This window comes from Carettochelys insculpta, chromosome 10 (genome assembly GCF_033958435.1).
Source record: "Carettochelys insculpta isolate YL-2023 chromosome 10, ASM3395843v1, whole genome shotgun sequence".
NCBI lineage: Eukaryota > Metazoa > Chordata > Testudines > Carettochelyidae > Carettochelys > Carettochelys insculpta.
This window is the reverse complement of record NC_134146.1, coordinates 17807209-17828806: the sequence shown is the minus strand read 5'-3', so window position 1 is coordinate 17828806 and position 21598 is coordinate 17807209. Positions and strand designations below refer to the sequence as shown.

Below are 21598 nucleotides of genomic sequence, written 5' to 3'. Positions count from 1 at the left end.
ATCCTTTTTTGTGCTCAGGTCATTCATAAAAATGTTTAAGATTTGACCCAAGACCAGTCCAGCCTGACACTTCACCTTTCAGTACAGCTTCTTACAGTCTCTTCTTTAATCAGTTCCTTATCCACCTTTTAATTCTTATACTAATCCCTAACTTTTCCAATTTAATTAACAATTTCCCAAGTGGAAGTGTATTACGTGCCTTACAAAATCCAGGCAGATTAGGTCTAGTCCATTTCCATTGTGTAAAAGGTCAGTTATCGTCTTAAAGAAAGAAATCAGGTTGGTCTGGCATGATTGTCCCTTTTGTAAAATCATGTTGTATTTTATCCCACTTGCTGTTAACGTCTGTCCTTAACCACTTTCTTTTTCTTAATTTGTTCCAAGACTTTAACGTATAAATAAGGTCAAATGAACAGGCCTGTAATTTCCCAGGTCACATTTTTCCCTTTGTTAAAAATAGGAATTATGTCAGGAATTCTCTAGTCATAGGATATGACCCCTGAGTTGACAGATTTCATTAAAAAATCCTTTATACTCTTCTTGCATTTCATGTGCCACTTCCTTTAATATTCTCCGATTGCCTGTCACTGCCCCCCCCCCCCCCATATTAGTCCCATGAAGCTTGACTTGCACTTCAGAGGTGGTGGTTTCTAACACCATATCCTCTTTCCCATTAGCTGCCTGCATCATTAATCTTACAAAACTGAGAAGATATTTCTTTAGGTATTGGGAATTTCTAGATTATTTTTAATCTCCATCCCATTCTCAGTGCTTATCAGTCCCAATTCTTTCCATGTTTTCCCCCTTTTTTTTTATGTTGATGTAGAACCTTCTACTGTTGGGTTTAGTGTCCTTTGCAAGGTCCAACTCTGTTTCTTTGGCAGTTCTTTGCTTTCTCACCTCCACAAGGTAGCTTTTGTTACTGATCCATCCCATCTTTATTACTTGTAATCTTTCTGCTTTGTCTTAATCGCTGGTTTTGAGATGCTTGTTCATCCAGGTTGGTCAGCAACGCTTCCTTATGATATTTTCCCTTTTGCTTGGGTTGCGGGACTCAGACAGTTTCTGCAACTTTAACTTAAAGTAAATCCTAGCCTTCTGCACATTGAGATCCTTGAGTTCTTCAGTTCAGTCCACTTCCCTAATTCCCTTATTGTTTTTACCGTGAGTCCTTTTGCAATAAAGGATCATAGCTACAGATCTGTTTTTTTATCCTTCCATTTAGTTTCAGCTGAATTAGTTCATGATCATGCAAACCAAGATTTTTCCTTTGCAACCAGTTCTATGAGGTTCTCTTTATTCATCTGTATCAAATCTAAAGCGGAATCACTTCTTGTTCATTCAGCATCTCTTCAGTGAAGAAATCTGTCCAGTATCACATCCTGGTAAATCTGGGCCCTGCTATTATTGGTATCACTCTCCAGTCTATTCCTGGGAATTTAGTCTCCCATAATCACACAATTCTCAGTAGTATTTATTTCATTAATATTACTTCATAAAAACATGTGTTCGATACCGAGGTCTCTATCTGTATACACATGGAGTCTTGAGGGTCTTCAGCCTATCCCAAGCACTAGCCAGTGTTTGTCAGTCTGTGAGTTCTGATTTGAAAGTGGGTTCCAAGCGTATTGTAAGGGAGAAGGTTGCAGTATTGTCACTCTTCTGTGCTGCCTTCAGAGCTGGTATTGCCAGCTACCCAGCTCTGCAGCCAAGCTAAAGAGTGGTGAATGCTGGCCAGGCAACCAACTCTGTAGGCAGCTCTGATGCCAATAGTAGCAGCAGCACAGAAGTAAGGGTGGCAAGGTAGTATGGTATTACAGTCCTTACATCTGTGCTTGTGGTAGAGTCATCACTGTCTTCAGAACCGGCTGCTTTCTAAGTACCCAGCAGGTCTGAAACTAGAGCGGAAAGTGGTGGCTGCTCCATGGGCACCCAGCTCTGAAAGTAGCAGCACTGAAGTCAGCGTGGCATGGTATGCGGAGGGTGTTATCACCTGTGGGGAGGAGGCCATCACAGTCTGAAATATTTTCAGAGGGAGTCCAAAGGGAGAACAGTTGGAGAACTTCTGTACTAGTTCAAGGGGCTTTCTGCACCAAAGTGATACTGACCCAAACACTTTTATTCCTCCATCCCCTCAAATTTCTGTACAGCACACCTCATCATTGATATACAGTGCTATGCCACAATCTTTGCCTTTATTTCTGTTTCTTCTGAAAAGCACATAGTCTTCAATACCTGTACTCCAGTCATTCCTGCTACTGCACCAGCTAATTCTGTTATCCCTATAATATCTGATTTCACTTCCTGTAGCTGTAATTCTGTTTCCTCAATTTTGTTACCCAAGATCCTTGCATTATTGTAAAAACATCATAATTGCTGCTGGCACATTCCTCATCCTGTGAGGTACAGTCATTTTACTGCCAATATCTACTACCCATCTGTTAGCTTCATAGGTATCAGAACTGTATTTCCTCTTAAAGTCCATTCTACCACTGCTGACTTTTCTCCATTGCTGAATCTGTTTTTACTTTATATCCCCCCCTCACAGTGTTAAATCGGGTGTGGTGAGCACCCAGTAGTCTCTCCTAAATTATAGTAGTTGAGCAGAATCAGAACCAAGCATATAATATTCTTGGACTTGGGTAATTAAAATCTCAAATGTAATATTGCTTAAGCAGAATGCTCTTACTAAATAATAAGTTCTTCTTGGAGTGATTGCTCGTGTCCATTCCAAGTTTGCGCATGCCCAGTCGCCGGAAGCTTTTTGCCCTAGCTAGTAGCCATAGGGTTGGTGCGGTGCCCCCTGAAGTGGCGCTGATATGACGACCAATATATGCACTGCCCGATCTCCACCCCCACTCTCACCCTTCCTCGCTCAGATTCTTCTCGCCGTGCTACCAGTCGGTCGTTGGAGCTCTTGCTTTCTCTGCTCAGTTCTTTAGCTAGTAGCCTATTGTAGTGTAAATAGTTCCTGAAGAAGTGTAAATTAGTTTTACTACTTGATAGTTAGTCTTAGTGTTTTAACTAATAGCCGAGGTGGCGCTTTCCATCCCCCTTGGCATTGGGGAATGCCTGGCTCCCCAGGCTTTAAGACTTGTTCAAAATACGGCAAAAGTATGCCCAAAAGTGACTCTCATTCATCCTGTTTGATTTGCGTGGGGGAAGGACACTTGCATGATTACTGTCCAATTTGTAAGGCCTTTAAGCCCAGAACTTTGAAAGATAGGGCCTGACACCTTAAAGTCGTCTTAGTGGAGGCAGCTCTTAAGCCTCAAGAGTCTCCAGCAGGAGCGGAGAGTGGAGCCTCCTTGGTGCAAAGTGCACTGGTGCCGTCAACCACAGTGCTGCCTAAGAACTCCCAGCACCAAGAGCAGGTGCAGGCACCAGTGCCTTCTCAGTGCCATGGGAGTCCATCTCCGGTGCCGATGAAGAGGAGGAGGCATGAGAGGCATCTCTCGCCAAAGTCAAAACAGGGTGGCCTCAAGTCCAAAGCTCCGGTGCACACTGCCAAAGGGTAAGAGGCACATCTGTTAAATGCAGTGCAGAGTGTGGGAGCCCACAGGTGCTGGATTTGCCCTCACCGCTAGTAGTGTTTCCAGTGGCATAAGGACTTCTACAGATGATGGTGCTGGGTCCTTCTCCATCTATGGAGGACAGGCAACATAGCATTGAAACAGTGATTGGGGCTCATGGCCGTGACACTGGCACCAACCCCTGCACTCACATCGATGCCGACACCAACGCTGTATTCGGTGTCAAGCGCTCCGGTGCCGACCCAGCAGACTGTGGGCCAGTTTCAGGTGACCTATACTCCGGCACTGGCACTGTCCTCGGCGCGCATGACATCGTCTCTGACTCCAGTGGTCCCACTGTGGTTATCTGCTTCTGAATTGGCATCAGAGTCGGACTCCTTTTACTCAAGCTCCAGACGGAGCGGGAGCTCAAGAAGGTTGCACCATAGCCGTCGCAAGCACCGGAGTTGTCGTTCAGACTATACAGGTTGGCCTCTGGCTTCACAGGCGACTCGGCACAGGCCCTTTTAGACCCTGTGGGGATTTCATGAGGCACAGAGCCAGGCTGTTGGAATGCCTTTAACGGTGCCGGGGGCCCTGCCAGTCCCACGCTCAGCACAATTGGTGTCACCGGGCGCCCCGCCACTCGAACAAAGACAGAAAACGGCAGTCATTGTTGAGCCGCCTGCATCTACTTTGTTGGCAGCGCCCTTGGCACCGTTGGCAGCACCGTTGCAGCAGGACTGGAGCCCTTCAGTGCCAGCGCCATCCGTAATTGTCCCTCTGGTGCTGATGGAGCAGGCACCAGCCCAGGCACTGGTACTGACTGACTCAAGTACAGGGAACAGTAACAGCGCCGTTTGTGCCACCTGTGACGGGGTTTTCTGGCCAGCCGGTGCCAATGCCAGCTCTGCCTCTGGTGCCTCCTTGGAGGCCAAATGCCTGAAGAGGTCACTACTGCCCTTCCCCTCCAAATGGAGCAGAGGGTGGCCCTAGAGTCTTTCAGACTATGCAGCTTTTTATCTGCCTTATCTGAAAATAGGGTAGGAGTGTGTCAGATCTTCAGCTCCACATAAATGTGAGGGAGCTCAGGATCATCAAAGTAACGTGTGACTTTCAAGGCCAATGTGACAGGACATCGTGTTAGTCAGTACAGCAACATGACAGCAAAGTACTATATCATCAGACTGGGGGGAGGGTTTTCACGCTTCTCTCCCCTGTGTCATGAGGCCATGATGTTCTGGGACTTCTCATGAGCACAGCCTCATGCTGTAGGCCTTTACCTTCCAGGTGTGCATAATTCACTGGCGGACCAACTCAGCAGGTCCTTTATGGATCACAAGTGGTCTCTCTGCCTGGAGATTGTTCATTCTATTTTCTGGAAGTGGCGGTATCCCCTGGTGGACCTGTGCGCCTCCCACCTCTATGTGAAATGATGGACATTTTGCTCCTACCACAATCAAAGCCTGGGGTTCTGGGCAGACACCTTCAGTGTCCCCTGGTTGGGCAGACTGATGTATGTGTTTCCTCCGATTCCACTAGTCCACAAGGTCCTCCTTAAGATTTGCTTAGAAGGGGCATTGGTCATCTTGGTGGCACTGGCATTGGCCCATCAGCACTGGTACTCGACCCTCCTGCACCTGTCAATCCTCAAGCCGATGACATTGTCAATCCACCAGATCTGCTGATGCAGCAAGAGGGGAGGGTGCAACATCCCAATCTCCAGCCGCTGCACTTCACAGCATGGATGTGCCATGGCTGAGGGACCAGGAGCACACCTGTTTGGATCCCAAAGAGGAAGTGTTATTAAATAGTAGAAAACCCTCCACGAGGGTGACTTTTTTTGGCTAAGTGGAAAAGGTTTTCGGTGTGGGTACCTTACAGAGGGCTATCTCCCTCACAAGCCCCCATCCTGTTGATTTTAAATTACCTATGGCGTCTGGTACAGGAAGGTTTGTCCCTCTCCTTGGTTAGGGTGCACTTAGCTGCTATCTCAGCCTTTCACACAGGTCATGGAATGTCTTCTGTATTCTCTAACCTCATAGTTAAAAGGTTTCTGAAAGTTTAGAAAGAACCAAGCACCAGGTTCGGGCACCACTGCCCCTATGGGATTTCAGTTTGGTGTTAGCCAAGCTTATGGGGTTCCCCTTTGAACCTCTGACTGCCTGCTCCCTGCTGTTTCTGAGTTACAAAACAGTGTTTTTGGTTCAATTACTTCAGCCAGGAGGATATCTGAGTTGAGGGCACTTTCATTGGACCCCTTGTACACAGTATTTCACAAGTATAAAGTTAGGCTGAGACCCAACCCTGCATTTTTACCGAAGGTGGTCTCCACGTTTCATGTTAACCAAGACATTTCCCTATTGGTGTTTTACCCAAAGCCCCATGCATTCCTGAGGGAGCAATGTTTACATCCTTCGATGTTAGAAGGGCGCCGGCCTTACATATGGATAGAAGAATGCAGCAACTCTTTGTGGCAGTTGCTGATAGGAATGAAGGACCTTCTGGTCTCTTCCCGTGGATAGTGACATGCATCAAGGCATGTTACAAGCTTGCAGGGGTTCCTCTCCCTCTAGTTAGGGCACTCTTCACCAGAGTTTAGGCATTTTGTGGCGTATTTATCGCAGGTGCTTATGCAGGACATCTGTAGGGCGGCCACCTGATCCTCAATTCGTATGTTTACAGCACGTTACACTTTGACACAGCACACACGGGAAGATGCTGCAGTGCCAGGGCTGTCCTGCAGTCCGTTTCGGTCTCCGACTCCACCTCCTAGGCCTTTTTTTGTATTCACCCAACTTGAAATGAATGTGAGCAATTACTGGAAGAAGAAAAGACTGTTACCTCCTCTGTAGCTGGTGTTCTTCGAGATGTGTTGCTCATGTCCATTCCAAAACCCTCCCACCTTCCCCACCGTCGGAGTAGCCAGCAAGAAGGAACTGAGGGGGGGAGTCGGGTGGTGCATATACTGATCACCATATGGTGCCACTCCAGGGGGCACCGCACCAACCTTATGGCTACCGGCTAGGGCAAAAAGCTTCTGGTGACTGGGTGTGTGCCCACACGCACCCAACTTGGAATGAAGATGAGCAACACATCTCAAAGAGCACCACTTACAGAACAGGTAACTGTCTTTTTTTCTAATTGGGAGGTGCAAATTTTTCCTAAAGTGATTTCATGACTTCTTTTAAATTGAAACAGGAAGATGGCTCAGAGGTTGGTGTAGGAGGTGCCCAAGTAACTGGCTCAAATACAAGGAAGCACATATTGCAAGTCTCCACTTTCCAGATGACGATACTAATGCTCTTTAACAACAGAGAAAAATACACATTTGAGGTATGATTTGTACCATTTTAAGTTGGCTTTAAATAACTGTTAAAATGTATTCTACAGATGGGTTCAGAGCATATATGGTATTACACATCCTCTTTGAGAAGTTGTGTAGGAAGTCTTGATCTATGTATACAGACCTTTGGTTGCCAATGAACTATACCTCACTTGTTTTTACCTGATAGCAAGAGTCTGGAGTCAATAATTACATTTTTGGTTAGATTGTTTTTAGCGCCTTAATCCTGCATGTCACATTGTTAATCACTTAATATATGAAAAGTGTGTTGCTTAGAAGAATTTTCATTGGGATTTTGTGCTGTATATAGTATAGGATCATAAACCTATATTAGCAATACTGGGTTTGTGTAATTGATAGCCCGTCTTCCCTGGAACGCTTATTAAAAAAAGGGGCAGGGCTCTTAACCATTTTTTTTCTTTAAAGGTGTTGAAAATTGACTAATAGCCTTAGTCATTCTTCTTCCAGAAACTCAGGATTTTAGACTGTATGTATTTAGACTTCAGCTGTGTATGGCGAAATTAGAGTCTGCAGAAGAGACCATAATCTGCTTTAAGACTGCTTCAAATTAACTTAGTTCAGTATAGTCACCCAGTGAAGAGGGGTCCAAATTGTTTTAGGTCCATTTAATTTGCAAACCTCTTATGACAACGAAGATGGATTTGAACCTAAAATATTAGAGAGAGATTCTTTTTTGGTTGTTTTTTTGGAACATCCTTATGCTTAATGTTTCATATTCTGAATTACAAACCTCAGAATGGGAAGCTTCTGTCTTTTATTTCATTGCTGGATGGTAGTTAATGTATTCATCGTCATTGTCCTTTACACCTGCTGGCATGTAGGGCAGCAAAAAAGTCCCTCCACTTCTGTCTGTCACTGGCCAGCCTCTCAATAGTACCCCCAGTGTGATTCATGCTCTTCATTTTTACTTCAGCAGTCCAGCGCCATGTTGTCTTGGGTTGTCCTCATTTCCGCTTCCCTTCAGGGGTTCAGTGAACAGCAATCTTTGTGATGGAACTTCCATCTTTCCTGGTCAAGTGCCCAGTCCATCTTTAGCATCTTTTCATAACAATGGTGACCATGTCATCTTGTCTGTACTGTGTAAGCAGGTCCAGATTTGAAATTATTCTTGGCCAGAAAATACTGAGGATCCTCCGAAGGCTTCTGGTGTGAAAGTTCGTACCCTGTCACCTGCCAGCATTCTGATCCATATAATAATGTTGATAAAACACAGCTGTAATAAAACTTCAGTTTGGTGTGAATGCTGTACTGTGATGGCTTCCATACATCATTCAGACTCATGAAGACATTTCTGGTTTTACCGAGGCTGCTCTGTATGTCCCTTCTGACATCTCTGTCTTGTCTGATGATAGTACTCAAGTGTGGAAAGCTCTCTGCGGTAAGTAGGTCATGGCCATCGATCTTGACTGATGCTGGTGCCTCTGTGTTTAAGGTCATGACTTCTGACCAACTCTTAGTCCCACCTGTTTTCTGAAGATGCAGAGTCTATTTGTCTTCTCTTACATATGACGATGCGTATGGGAGAGTAACACAAGGTCATCAGCAAACTCGAGATCCTCTGGTGTGGAGAAGATAGCCCATGTAATGCCTCTTGGCTCATCTTCTGTTGTACACTGCATAACCCAGTCTCTGACTAAGTTAGAGTATCGGAAACATGATGCATCCCTACCTTATTCCAGTTTTAACTTCGAAGTGCAGATCATTATTTCCCATGCTGCATGTACAATTGTTATAAAAACTCTTGATGAGTAGTACTACTTGTTTTGGTATTCCATATGCTCTCGGAATTCACCAAAGACGATCTCTACGAGTGATGTTGAAGGCTTTTTCGAAATCGATAAAGTAGATGACCAACCGCCTCTGCCATTCAGTGCATTGCATTGCAGTACAAACATTTGATGCACACACCCGTTTCTTTTGCAAAAGCCAGCTTGTTCTTTGCTCAGTGATTTGTCAACGGTGTCTGAGATCTGCTGAATAATGATCTTAGTGAGGACCTTGCTTGGCACTGCCAGGAGAGTGATGCTGCACCGGTTGTTAGTCATTGAGTGCTCCTTTCTTGGGTATCTTAATAATCATTCCTGTGGCACCTGCTTCCCTTCCCATGTTGCTGTAAAGAGCTGTTGAAGAATAGTGGCTGCAAGTTCTGGGTCTGCCTTGAACAGTTCAGCACTGAGGCTGTCATGTCCTGGAGCTTCTGGTCTAGGTGTTGGCACTCAGGACTTCCATCTTCCATGCTTTCACCACTGGCAGTCATACAAGTCACTGTAAGTGACTCTGGAAGGCTGTCACACACAGTTGAGAAGGAAGTCTTCATTGCTGTTTCTGTAACAAATGGCTCTTTTCCAGGTCAGGGTTGTTAGCCCTGAGCATTTGCCATGTAGGTATGCTGCATTTCCCCTCCCCTCCCCCAGGCAAAAGCTTGGTTTTGCCAGGAAAAGCCACTCACGTAGACATGGCCACGGAGAATAAATCAAACAGAAATAATCCCTTAGTTCACTGTTGTCCTAGGGGTTTCCCCTCTCATAGGCTCTAGTGATCCTGCTTCTTGTAACTTGCTGGACCCAACCAGCTCCACTCCCTTCTGGGACACAAGCACCAGGGCTAACTTCCGGCATACCTGGCTCCAGGGACTCCGTAGGAATTAGCTCCACTTCTCAATAGGTCCACTCCCGCGGCCCATGCTATCCTAATAGCTTATCACCGTCCTGCCCTCTGATATGTCTGTATATGTTCATGTGTAGCCATGCTCTCTTTTTATTGGCTCATTTGGTACCCCCTGCTCTGATACACAGGATCTGGTCCTGGCCTACTCACAGGGACCAGCTACCCTGTGACACCATTAGACCTTTAAAACAAAAAATCAGTAAAGTAGCACTTTGAGTGACCTAGCTCCCATATGCTGTGTTCTGTCTGCTATAAGGTCAGTACTGTGAAGGACACAATAGGACAGCATCGCACCTAAGAGGTTCAGGTACCCTCTGCTGATGATAAGCCAAGGCACCAAAAAAACGTCTTTGCAAAAGAAGTTTCGTCTTATCAGACTTGTATTCCCCGTACTGCCATTCATGCTCTAACTTTTAAGTTTCTCTAAACTATTACCTCTGTTTTGGGAAAGGATTGAGTAAGGCAAATACCTTCTCTTCTGGTGCAGTACTAATACTTTGTAGTTGATGAGGTACTATAGAGGAACAGAGTATTACTACTTAAACTTTGAGAAAAGAGTTTTGCTTTTTAATTGTTAGCGGTTCGCATGTTAGGGCTTCGTGTAACTAGGTACATAAGAACATAAGAACGGCCATACTGGGTCAGACCAAAGGTCCCTCTAGCCCAGTATCCTGTCTGCCGACAGTAGCCAATGCCTGGTGCCCCAGAGGAGGTGAATCGAAGACAATAATCAAGCAATTATTTCCTGCCATCTGTCTCCCGCCTTCGACAAAAGGCTAGGCACCATACCTTACCCCTTGCTAATAGCCATCTATGGACCTAACCTCCAAATATTTATCGAGCTCTTTTTTAAACTCTGTTAGAGTCCTGGCCTTCACAGCATCCTCTGGTAAGGAGTTCCACAGGTTGGCTGTGCGCTGTGTGAAGAAAAACTTTCTTTTATTAGTTTTGAACCTGCTACTCATTAATTTCATTTGGTGTCCTCTAGTTCTTATATTATGGGAACAAGTAAATAACTTTTCTGTATTCACTTTCTCCACACCATTCATGATTTTATATACCTCCATCATATCACCCCTCAGTCTCCTCTTTTCTAGACTGAAAAGTCCCAGTCTCTCTAGCCTCTCCTCATATGGGACCTGTTCCAAACCCTTAATCATTTTAGTTGCCCTTTTCTGAACTTTTTCTGATGCCAATATATCCTTTGAGGTGAGGAGACCACATGTGCACACAGTACTCAAGATGTGGGCGTATCATAGTTTTATATAGGGGAAGTATGATATCTTTTGTCTTATTATCTATCCCTTTTTTAATAATTCCTAACATCCTATTTGCTTTACTAACTGCCGCTGCACACTGCGTGGATGTCTTCAGAGAACTATCCACTATAACTCTAAGATCCCTTTCCTGATCTGTCGTAGCTAAATTTGACCCCATCATTTTGTACGTGTAATTTGGGTTATTTTTTCCAGTGTGCATTACCTTACACTTACCCACATTAAATTTCATTTGCCATCTTTTTTCTTTTTTTTGCAGGGGATAATGGTCTTATTTAATGGTGCTTTCATGTGAGAGAAAGATACTTAGGTTTTGTATTCTCTTAATAACTTATCCCATTGTTTCCAAATGGACTACTCTTAATTTTCAAAACTTACATTGTTACTTACGTGGAGAAGAATGCTTAAATACTTTGAAGTGTATATAATCTGTTCACAAACTGAATATAAACTGAAGATTTGTTGCATCCCATACTATACCCATAAAATTGTTATATAATTCATCAAAACTAGTTCATTAAAAAGTTTAGACTGACTTCATAATCCATGCTATTCCTTCCTCACTCCCCCCTTTCCACATGGAGAGAGCTTTTAAAGGTTGGTCACACCTGTATAATTTTAAGGTCTTTTGGCTCTGTGGATTACTGTTAAAACAGTTACTTAATTCCTTGTTATGAGAGAGAGAAGTTTAACATGTCTAGAATTTGATATACTGTGTTGTTTGTGTTTAGTTATCGCTGCCTACTGTGTAGTTTCCTGGCACAGCTCCTTTACGTCTAGTTTAGATATGTGCAGATGCACAATAGATTGTAATTATAGGTTTCCTCCCTGAAATAAATTATATGTAACATATCAAATAACTGAAAGAAAGGGAAAACACTTCAAAATACCTAATTTTAGATTTGGAAAGACACTTGGTTTTTTTTATAACAAGGTGTGCTTTTGTAAAAGTAATACTGATGACTTCAACTTTATCAGGATGCAGTAACTTTTTATTCTTGTTAATAGAAAAACTAAGTTTTGTATCTTTCTTCTAGAAATCTGTGTGTGCTATAAATTGCTAAGTACTGTCCCTCCCCCCACTGAAGTCAACTAGTGGATAGTGCTCATCCTACTGTCGCATCAAACCACTTCTGTGATGCTTTTTAAAAGGCAGTTTGTGCATTTCTGAAAGATGAGATTTTAACGCAAGTGTCAGTCTAAGGATGAACTTAAATGTTGAGAACTAAAATACGGACAGTAAGTAGTAAAAGCCCCAAACAGCCTGATTAGTAAGGGTGTACAGCATAAAAGCTAAGAGGGAGGTAGCTGTGTTAGTCTGTACTCCAACAAAACAAAGCAGCAGAAATGTAGCACTTTCAAGACTAACAATGATTTATTTAGTGATGGGGTTTCATTGGACAGACCCACTTCGTCAGATCCATTTCATTTCCAATAGAGACTGACATGTATAAGTACAGGGGACCAAAAAAAATTGCAATAAAAGCTGACAAATCAAATAGTGGGTCTGTCCCACAGAAGCTCACCACCAAATAAATCATTTTGTTAGGTTTTAAAGTGCTACATTTCTGCTGCTTTGTTTTGTTAGCGTAAAAACTAGTTCTTCTGCAAGGGTCCACATGGGTGCTCCACAGCTGCGCCCATGGGCCGAAGATTTTCTTAGCCGTGCCCCTCAGCTGGCTGCCCACATGCACAGAGCACAGGCTCCAGATGCCTGTGACAGCTACTGCTTATGCATGGGCAGCCTGTCACTTCAGTTCTTCTCTTCTCTCCACTGGCTCTGGTGGCATTTTCCTTTCTGTCCCTCAGACCTGAAAAACAGACAGACAAACAATCTGTTGAGATAAGAAGAAGAGTCTTTAAACAGATTTGGTAAACATCAGAAAGACTTTGCAAACGTGGCTTCTCAAATGGTCTGTGCCGTTTGCCGGGTCCACTTTGAAGTGCAGCCAGCCACTTACTCACGCCCAGTTTGCCGAGCTTTAAAAAGTGCTCTGCCAGTGCCCTCTCAATCCCTCTGTCAGACGTCCACTCTCACTGTCTGGTGTTTGGGACACCAGCGCATAACTGAAGCTGTGCTCATTGCAGGAGCCTTTCAAAATGATCCCACAGAGCCAGAGAGTGGCAGCTCTGCCTCTTGATCATGGAGCAGGCTTTGGCTCCTGCAGAGCAAATGGACTCCCCCCTCAGGTACAGCCCACAGGGTTTCAAGAGCACTGACAGGGCTATGCCTCAGGCAAGTCCTGCAAGGAGGGGAGATCCCTTAGAGGTGTGAAGCGGTCATATGCCTCATCAGGCTCTGTGTCCCTGAGAGCACCAGGGACCTCCTCAAAACACTGCATTGCCCCGTCCCTACAGTTAGTGGGGCAGCCCAGGTGTCCTTACCCAAGAGGTGAGAGGAGAGGTCCAAACCCTCCTTATCTAAAGCAGTGAGGCTCTTTGACAAGCTCTTTGCCTCAGCTCAGCAGACTAAGCCAGTAATTGACCAGAGCACACCAGTGTCTGCTTTCACTTCTCCAGAGCAAGCAGGAAGAAACACTGAGAAGCTGGTACCAAAGAAGTGAGCCAAAACTCTGTCAGACACTACTGCCACTTCTCTCCTCTTGGTACTGACGGTGCAGGGGGGTCTGTTACCAATGCCCTCTGCCTCATATCCCTCCATTCCTCTGCTGTACACTTCCATGGAGGCGTTGTTACCTCCACTCCAGGCACTCCTCTGCTGAGAGCTCTTTACATAGGCCAAGGCTTTCCTATTCTGACCCACAGGCAACTGGTTTTCCCAGTTCCACAGGTTCAGAGGACAACAGTCCTCAGAAACCTGCCACAGCCACAACACTGGCAACAGCACTGGATGCCCCGACTTATACCACCCAGTGGGCTGTATTGGGACCCATAGGGGGATTCAAACAACAGCCTAGGCCACAGCCCCTTCCACAGCCATTCCTGGTGCCAAAGGGCAGACCCCGTACCAGCAAGCTTTCATCTTCTAAATCAAAGCTATCTGAGACTGAAGAATGTGCCTCACATTCAAGAGGGGAGGACCGCTCGCCCTCTCCCCTTTCTTCAAACTTGTTCTCTCCATCTTCGACTGCTTCAGTGGTACAAATTGCCACCTCAGATGATGACTCCAACTCCTTGCAGAACCTCTTTAGGAGAGTCACGGACTCGAAATACCCCTTCCAACATCAGGGAACTTCAGACACAAATTGACAGACCTTCTCCAGACATCTACATGTAACAGACTGGCAATTCCAATAAATGAGGCTCTGCTAGATCCAGCCAAACTCCTCCGGAATACCCCATCCTTGATCTTCCCCACCTCAAAGAGGCTAGAGCATGAATACTACATTGACCCCTCCGGTGCAGAATTGCTTTTCTCTCACCCGCACTGCAACTCATTATTAATGAATGCAGTAAATCAGAGGGGAAAGCAACACAGTTACAGGGTCAGCCTTGGGGCAAAGGCTGGAAAAGGCTGGACACATTGGGGAAGAAAGCATACTCTCCAGCCAGCCTACAATTTCGAATTGCCAATTATGTGGCCTTGCTAGCCAAATATACTCATGTTTTCGACCAGTTCTGCACCTTCTCTGATACAGTTCTTGACAACAAAGCAGAACAATACAAGGCATTCATGAGCGGAGGCTATCTAATTATGCAAACAGCCCTGCACTCTGTGTTTAGACTCAGCAGATACTGCAACCAGGTCCCTAGCCTCTGTAGTAGTCATGAGGTGAATGTCCTGGCTACAACTGTCCAGGTTCCCCAAAGAGGTTCAGGCCACAGTAGAAGATTTGCCCTTTGAGATGCCTCATCTCTTTGCCAATGGTACTAATGAGACTTTACACTCCATCAAAGAATCAAAGGTAACTTTGCGTACTCTTGGCTTCCATTCGACCACCTGAGAGGCCCTCAAAACAGACAATACAACTACAGATACAAGGCACCAGCCTTTAATAACAGGCAATTTGATAACAGGTGACAGCAGAAGCAGCCGAGGAGGGGACAATCTTCAACCCAGTCCCTGACTCAACAGGTCCCATTGTGCCAGTCATTTTGAAGTTTTGATTGAGAGTTGAATGGCCCCCTTAAATCTTGGATCCCAGATAGAGCCACACACCACTTTTGACTCGAGGCTAGCAGCATTCTACCCTACATGGCAAACCATCACGAATGACCAGTGGGTCCTGGAGATTGTGCAAACAGGCTGTGTGATCCTGTTTTGCCTCCCAAGCCCCAACCCCATTTCCCTTCCCCGTCTCTTTTCAGGGGCCCCTATCACTAGTTGCTGCTCATGCAAGAGGCATGATTACTTCAGCTGGGGGACATAGAAGGGGTACTCACCGAGAACAGGGGAATGGGACTCTGTTCAAGGTACTTCCTCATGGAAAAGAAATCAAGGACCTGGAGGCCCATATTAGACCTCAGATACCTGAACTGGCACATTCTCTGTCAAAAATTCAAGATGGTAACTCTAGCCGCTGTTATCTCCGCTCTGCAAAGAGGTGACTGACTGTCCACGCTCAACTGCAAGATGCATACTTGCATATATCCATTCATGCAGCACACAGGAAGTTCCTCTGATTCACCAGAGCAAATCAACATTACCAACGCAGGGTGCTTCCCTTTGTCCTGTGTACAGCAGGAAGGGCCTTTTCAAAGGTCCTGGCAGTGGTCACCGCTTTCCTGAGAACAAAGGGAGTAGCCTTTTATGCCTGTCAAGACGATTGCCTGATAAGGAGTCAATCCGGTGTGCAGAATGAGCAAGCAATGTCACCAGGACTCTCTTCTCCAGCCTGTCTGTGCATAAGCCTTCAAAAGTGCACCCGTACAGTGACCCCAAGACTCAAATTCATAGGGGCACTCCTAGACTGCCAGACTGCTACAGCCTCACTTCCACAACACAGGCTGAAGGCAATACAAGCCCTTGTCACTGGTGTGCAGCTTTGACTGACTGTACCTGCCAGACAATGCCTATGCCTACTGGGTCACACAGTAGCAGTGGTATCAGTGGTGCCACACGCACATTTACAAATAAGACCCATGCAGGTGTGGTTCAGAGTGGTATTAATGTCTGACCTACACCTGCTGAACAGGATACTGAGCATCCCAGCCAAGGTCAGGAGCTCCCTCACCTGGTGGATGCAACCCAGCAATGTGAGCGTAGGAGTGCCTTTCCAGAGACACCCTCCCACATGCATGATCGCATCAGATGCTTCTCTCTTGGGATGGGGAGCTCACCTCTGGGACCAAGTAGTCCAGGGTACATGGTCCCCAAGTGAGTAACTGCAACGCATCTTCTCTTAGAGTTGGGAGCAGTTTGGTACGTGTGCATTCACTTCTCCGCCCAGATCTCCAACACTACAGTTTGCATACTAACAGACAATATGACAGCCATGCATTATATAAACAAGCAGGGTGAGGTGCGATCAAAACAACTCTGCCAGGAAGCAGTACTACTTTGAGAGTGGTGTATCCCCCGGCAGATCCACATTGTTGTGGCTTACATCCCAGGCAAGAACAACATACTGGCAGACAGTCGCAGTCACTTTTTCTCAACAGACCATGAATGGGAAATGAACAAGTCCTCCATCCACCACGTTTTCTGCAGGTGGGGCTTCCCGATGATAGACCTGTTTGCCACAGCTGCCAACACTCTCCCACCTATTTTGCTCCAGACATGAATTACACCACAACTACTAGGGGATGTGCTCACCGTCACATGGAATGCATCTGTAATGTATGAATTTCCATTGATACCCCTCATTCAGAGGTGATAGCCAAGGTAAGGGGGGATGGAGCTCAGGTCATCTTCCTAGCACCCAGATGGCCCAGACAAACATGGTTCTCCAACCTGCTGCTTCTCTCCAGGTGTCCCCCCTCACTGCTTTCCTCCTGTTCCGGTGCTCTTTGCTCAACAGAATGGCTCAGTTTGCCACCCAGCCATCGACCATCTCCACCTGCACACGTGATACCCCGTTGGCTGACAGACCTGGAGCTCCTATGCCCACCATAGGTTTACATGATCCCGGGAAACAGCAGAAGACTGACAACAAGAAAGACACATTCTCAGAAGTGGCAATGTTTTATATCATGGCGCTAGTCACAATCATGCGACCCTATACAGTCAGGGGTTCCACAAATACTCACTTCCCAGACCTACCTGCAACAAATGAATCTATCAGTAAGTACCCTCAGGATCCATCTGACTGCCATATCAGTATTCCACTTGCAGATTCAGGACTTTTTGGTCTTTACTCACTCTTCGGTCAAGCAGTTCCTGAGGGGCCTTCAAAACTTGTTTTCCACCACTTAAGGACCCAGCACCGGCTTGGGACCTGAATTTAGTTTTCACATCCCTCACGGGGAAACCCTTCAAACCGTTGGCCACCTGTTCCCTGCTACATCTCTCCATGAAGGTAGCTTTCTTTGTGGCGATAACATCGGCATGCAGTGTCGGAGATCAGGGCTCTCATGTCAGAGCCTCCCTACGCAACCCTAAGTTCCTCCCGTAATTGCTCATCTCATTCCATTGTAAAGAGCCAGTCTACATAACGGTATTTTTTCCCAAACCACACGCCAGTGACGAGCACACGTCCCTGCATACCCTGGACGTATAGCAAGCACTGACATTTTACCAGAGAAGAACACAAGATTTCCATAAGACGACTCGACTGTTTGTCTCCATGACGGGAAGGTCCCATGGCATGCCCATTTCCAAGCAGACACTCTTTAAATGGATTTCTAGCTGCATAAAGATTCACCTACACTAACGGGAGTAAACAGCCTCCTGCAAATCTTTGGGCACATTCCACGTGGGCAATGGCCTCATCTACCACCTTTTGCTAGAGCATATCCATAGAAGACATATGCAGAGCAGCAACGTGGGCTTCTGCACATACTTTTGCTTGTCACTATGCCATACGATCCTACTCTGATTCTCAAACCAAGTTTGGCCACTCCATAATATTATCGGCCAACACACAACATCCGAAGGTTCCACCTCTGAACCTCAAAACTGCTCTGTAGTCACTTAAGGTGAAGCACCTACAGGGACCCTTGAAGAAGGAGAGATTACTCACCATGTGCAGTGACTGGAGTTCTTTGAGACGGTTGTCCCTGTGGGTGTTCCACCACTCACCCACCCACCTCCCCTCTGCTTCAGATTTCTACCTAGACGTCCAGATAAGAGAAGAACAGAGGTGATAGGCTGCCCACACATGTGTAGTAGCTGTCAGAGTCTTGAGCCTGTGCTCTGTGCATGCAGGCAGCCAGCTGAGGAGCACTGCTAAGAATATCTTAGGTGTGTTGGCACCAATGTGCCCACAGACCAAAGGTGGAGCACCCACAGGGACAACCATCTCCAAGAACTCCAGTTACTGCACAGGGTGAATAACCTCCTTCCTTTTCATTTTGGTTTAGTATTCCACTCTTCTGTGACACTAGCTAGGGCTTTGTTAAGGTAAAAAGCATAGCAGTAATTATCAATGATTGATTTTAATCCTTTGACATTAGAAACCAGGGTGTTTGACCTGAAATTTCATCAGCACCAGTAGATTGTGCTGGGACTGGTAATCTTGAGTTATGAAATTGAAATAATAAAAAAAAAGGTATTTACTCTCCTCTTTGTAAGCAGTTAACTTATGTGGTCAAGAGCCGCTTTCTTGTGGTTTACTGAAGTTATCATGATTATGCCATTGCAGTAAGGATCGTTTTTCAAAATAAAAATTTTAGGTGCCCTGTAATTTAATCTTTAAAAAAATTATTTTAGTGTGCAACTTTATAAACAAATATGGAATGGACCCAAATTCATAGTTATATTTAAATGAAACTAGAAATGAATAAATAACAACTATTTGTGAAACCTTAGATATGGGCTTTTTTGTGTATTGGCAGCTGTAATGTGGAAGTTTTTAGGCAGCACAGTCCTGAAGCACACTTCAGTAGTTAAAAACTTCATCCTCCATGAGAAAACTATGATCGGTTCTCTGGGAAATGAGAATTGATGACTCATCTTCTAAATGCCTCTCAGTAGAACTGTGAGGACCTCTGACACACATGACTCAGAAGTGATCCAACTTCTGTTAACGTTTTTATGAGGGAGGCAGCGAAACATGTGTCTTTCGCAAGGGACTCCATGAGGCACTAAACCTGAAGAAGCACTTGATGAAAGTTTTAGTGGTCTTGATGATAAACTGATAACACTGCTATAAAAGAATGTGTGCAAAGGACTGCTGGGTATATTTCCTTAGGAATGTTGTAGTTTGTATGGATTCTAACACTGTTTGCGCCACTGATGTTTTAGTAGTCATCTTTCAAATGTCATCTGTTGTACCTTGAGCCAGTGTGAATCAGTATGTCAGTTATCTGCAGAGTGTAAGGTGGAAACAAAACTAAGCAGTTGTATACTTGAATAAGAGTGTATTTTGCAGGAGGGTAAGAGAAAACGGGGGGTGTTTTGTGGAAAAGTTGATATCAGAATGAGACTCATTTGATATTTCTTCTAAAGCTGTCAGCTCCTCATGTTAATATATTTCCTTACCAAGCTTGAGAAAGTACTTTTGATAGCTTTCTATGAGAAATTTCCTTGGCTAATGTGTATAATTTTCATTGAACTTGCAATAAAAGTAACTTGGAGTTCCAGTTTCATTTCTTCAAGCAACTTTGGAGACAATGGAAATAAACTCTTTCAGCTTTCTCAGGAGATAAATTGATTTAATCATTTATTTTGTTCTTGTCAACTGTTTACTTTAAATTATACTGGAATAAATCTACTTTCTTTCAATCAGTCCATGTTCATCATAAGCCTTTTTGCATAGTATTTATCAAACTTTCACTAAAGAAATTCTAACTTTGCAAGCATCTAAAGAATTTGACTATCAGAAATTAGTTTTGAGACCCAAGGATTATTTTTGAGCAGTTGGTACAAGGTGATTTTTCCCTAAAAATAATTTAACATGATCTGATATTAATTATAAATTATTGATGATGTCATAATTTTCATTCAGGAAATTCAACAAGAAACTGATATCCCTGAAAGAGAGCTTGTTAGAGCCCTACAATCCCTTGCATGTGGCAAACCAACACAACGAGTTCTCACAAAAGAGCCAAAATCAAAAGAAATAGAAAATGGTCATATATTTACAGTGAATGACCAGTTCACATCCAAACTGCACAGAGTCAAGATTCAAACAGGTAAGTTTTTTGTTTTTTTTTTTTAAATATTCCATTCTTTTATAATTCAAAAATGTCTTAAGTTGCTCTTGTCCAATAGGCCCTTCATTGTTATGTCTGGACTCCAGTATAGAAACTATAACTGCAGGTAGAACCACAGGAGGTGTTAGAGGAGTGAGATCTTTGAACATCAGTGACCTCATTTTTCATGGCCAAGCTGTGCTCCATCCTTGCTGGAGTGTGAGAGGGTATTCAGAATCTCCATCTTCTTGCAATCTCCATAATGGTGCTAGGCACACTAGTCTTAAGTTGTGCAATGTTGGCATCTATGTTGAAAGTAAATGCGTTCTCTCACTAGCAAAAGGAAAATGTTAATCTATAAAACTTGCCATCACGCACTGGTAACCTGAAAGCAAAAAATTTAATAATGAGGCAAATTAAAAGGACTTACAGAAGGTGATAGTTGGTTTAAATGGGGATTTAAAAAAGAAAAAAAAGTGTATAATCCTCTCCAGCAACGAGGAGAGGGTAGCAGGACTGAAGCTTTTAAATTAAATTGCAAGTTGAAGCTCTGTAGTCCGTCACCCTCATGATCTGACTGGTGCCAAATGAGACAATTTGCTGGCCCACAGGAGGTCAGTATTGCCTAGTACATTACTAACACTTCCACTGCTTACTGGGCTCTTAAAAGACGTTTGGGGTAAATTAGAGTTAAATAACAGCACAGAATACGAAGATCCAGGACTGGTAGCTGTAAACAAACTTTATGGGACCATGGGAAACTTCGCCACACCCATGCTTAAGTGGCCTTCTGGTAAACTAAAATCATGCTGGATTACAGATGTTGCTGGATGAGAGAGCACTGGACTAAAAAGGTTCAACCTGTATTATTTTTCAGAATGTGCCTGGCTGTGTTCTGATTTATTTGGTGAGAGTGAGCGAATATCTATCTCATAGACCTATTAACTCTGCTGTGAAATTACTGATTTGGCATTTTCTTCAGTGAACTCTGAGTGGTGTTACAGCTGTGCTGGTTGTTCATTATGTCTCTTTTCAATCATGATTATTTAATCTGAGATTCACTTTACTCATTTGTGGAATCGGGATGACACTGCTGCTGCTTTGAGTGGCTGCACACATATTCCACTCAGGTGTGTGCTTGCCCAGCAGGCTGGAGTCAGTTAGTTTTCTGCAGCAGTGCCCATCAGGTTAATGCATGCTCCTGTGTATCCTTGTGGCCCCTCACTTCTTTCCTGTGTGTTGAACTGGAGCTTGCTGTACAGTTTTCCTCACTTTTTCCTTCTGCATAAATAGCCAGTTTAGTTTTCTTACCTGTAAGTAGGTAGTTAGCATTAATATGAGCTAATTGATTGTTTTAAATTTTAATTATTTAATTTTGCTTCTTTCTTTTAATGCTAGGCACCACCAGTATGTAAGGCTTGTTGGACTTCATGCACTTCTTGTCATGTGGGTGTATATTCTGTATAGCTACCCCCATGTATGCTGGCCTTTCTTGTCAACAAAACTCAGCACTTCCGCCAACAGTATTCTGCCTCTCCTTGCTGAGGAGGAATGCCTTTTGTCAACAAAAAAGCGATGTA

The 21598-nt window shown here is 44.4% G+C and overlaps 1 protein-coding gene across 1 annotated transcript in view; it reads left to right on the top strand.

Moving 5' to 3' along the window:
- Nucleotides 1-21598, top strand: part of CUL3 (cullin 3) — a 116315-nt gene that overhangs the window by 86079 nt on the left and 8638 nt on the right. The window contains exons 13-14 of the mRNA XM_075004223.1: nucleotides 6714-6848; nucleotides 19832-20018. Of these exons, the coding sequence (XP_074860324.1) occupies nucleotides 6714-6848; nucleotides 19832-20018 (322 nt within the window). The remainder of the gene's footprint in view (nucleotides 1-6713; nucleotides 6849-19831; nucleotides 20019-21598) is intronic.